General features: G+C 37.5%; 1 protein-coding gene across 1 annotated transcript in view; it reads right to left on the reverse strand.

Annotated features, from left to right (window-relative positions):
• LOC106523913 (glycine receptor subunit alphaZ1) overlaps window positions 1-2,011 on the reverse strand; it is a gene marked incomplete at its 3' end in the record, with an annotated part of 72,547 nt that overhangs the window by 45,313 nt on the left and 25,223 nt on the right. The window contains 1 exon segment of the mRNA XM_014017491.1: window positions 1,557-1,681. Within this exon segment, the coding sequence (XP_013872945.1) occupies window positions 1,557-1,681 (125 nt within the window).

The raw sequence follows: 2,011 nt of genomic DNA on the forward strand, positions 1-2,011 counted from the left end.
AAATACAAGTAACTACAAGAGACATTTAGATTAGATTTAAGCCCATATATAGATTTGCACACCTTATAAGACCACATTTACTCAAATTTTAAATTATGAAAATTCCCATGAGCCTTTGCTGCCTGAGCATATGTTGAATTTTCTCCACGTCCATGGGCTGAAAAAAAAAAGAATGTGGGCAAAACTCTGGCTGCTAACTTAATCATAAAAATAAAACAACTTTACTTAAGTATTTGCATTTCTTATATTATTGTATTTGGCCCGCGGCCTCAGATTGATTTTAAAAAAGTTTGGGCCCCCCTGGTTTAAATCCTTCCTTACTTTACTCTGTTATGATGTTGAAGAATTTTCTAATTATGAGTTTGTGCTGCTGTGGTTCTCSTCTGCACAGGACTTCTGTTTGCATTAAACGTTTTCTTTATTACATCACATCAGGAAAAAGACAAACTTGGTCACTGCAGCACTGAAGCAAAAAATAAAGTCTAATCAAAAACACTAAAATCGTGTATTTTGACAAATACTGTAGTTTTTACGAACATTTATTCAGTCAAATATATTGTGTTTGATCTTTTATAACCAGAGAGCAAAATCTAAATAAAGAAAAGTTGGTGAGTTTGACTGAAAACTATAGTTTTACTCAGATTTAAGGTCAGACGGTGAAAAGTGTTTTTCTGTTTTGACACAGAAAATATCTGGTCTGATGCTGAAATGAAGACAGAGAAACTCAAACAGTTTGACTAAAATAAAAACTTTCGAAGCCACCATGTTTTATAACTTGTGTTTTTGAAGCACCTGCAGAGAAACAGTCGATCTTTTTATCTGAAGGCAGAAATTTTGGACAAACATGATGTTCGGACTGCGTCCCCCGATGAGACGGTCTCTTACAGAAACCTCTGACATGTGTCTTTTTAGGGGAGCTAACATTCAGGGAAAGGTCATTATTATTTATATCACTATCATCATCATCATCATCATCATCATCATTAGCAGCAACAGCAGCAGCACCATTAGGAGATCAAAGTGAGCAGCACGCTGGCAGGAAGGAGGCACATTACCTTGACCACCAAAACAAGCACTCAGGAAACTGTGTGGACACCAAGGAATGTAGCCAGCTAGCATCATGGCAACTAAAGCTCCTAAACATGATGGCAAAGCTCTTCTGACACTTTATTTGGGCCAAAAATGCAGGCTCGGGGCAGGGGGGTTTATATCCAAAAAATGAAATCTTAAATCTGTCTTTAGTTGTTTGAGCCGTGTGCAGAGTTACCTTTGTTCCAAACTGCAAAAAGGGGCGAAACAAAAGAGATCAAGAAGTTGAGAAGAAACCAAGATTAAACAAAAGAGCACAGAATATTAGCAACACTCGTGCAACATTTCTTTTCATCGCTTCAGTCAGATAAAATATAAATAYATACGAACCTTTTTACTGCAGAAAGTTTTTGCTAAAATGTGTTTTGAGACGTTAGTGAAATGCAAAAACAAGTTGTTTTTGTTTGGTGTTATTGTGGCTACATTCCTGCCTTATCCCACTGAGTCTTGCTGTTTTTTTTTCCTACCTTTAAAGTTCGGTCGGATTCTGGCGTCGTAACCTGAAACTTTGCCCATGAGCTTGTCCAGAAACTCAGACGGCGGCATCGGGGAGGCAGCTTTCCTCGCCGCGGCTTCTTTCGATGCCGCTAAACTGAAAAAGACAGAAAGTTCGGCTCCATCAGGGACAGGATATGTTTAAAAAAAACATAAAAGTTTCAAACTTCCAGGGAATTTCAATTCAAGCTTTGCAACAGTTTTACACGAATGTCGTTCATGTGACACGTTAGCATTGTTAGCATCTTTGTTAGCATTGTTAGCATCTTTGTTAGCATTGTTAGCATCTTTTACAGTAAGTATAGCAGCCTCTGGGTTTGTTGCTTTTCAGCCAAGCAGCAGCTACACTGTAAAAAATAACTTGTAAGATTTACTTGAGAAAATCCTGTAAACGATTTGCACTAACGTTTGGTAAGTAAAATTAAAT

This window comes from Austrofundulus limnaeus, unplaced genomic scaffold (assembly GCF_001266775.1).
Source record: "Austrofundulus limnaeus strain Quisiro unplaced genomic scaffold, Austrofundulus_limnaeus-1.0 Scaffold170, whole genome shotgun sequence".
Classification (NCBI taxonomy): Eukaryota; Metazoa; Chordata; class Actinopteri; order Cyprinodontiformes; family Rivulidae; genus Austrofundulus; species Austrofundulus limnaeus.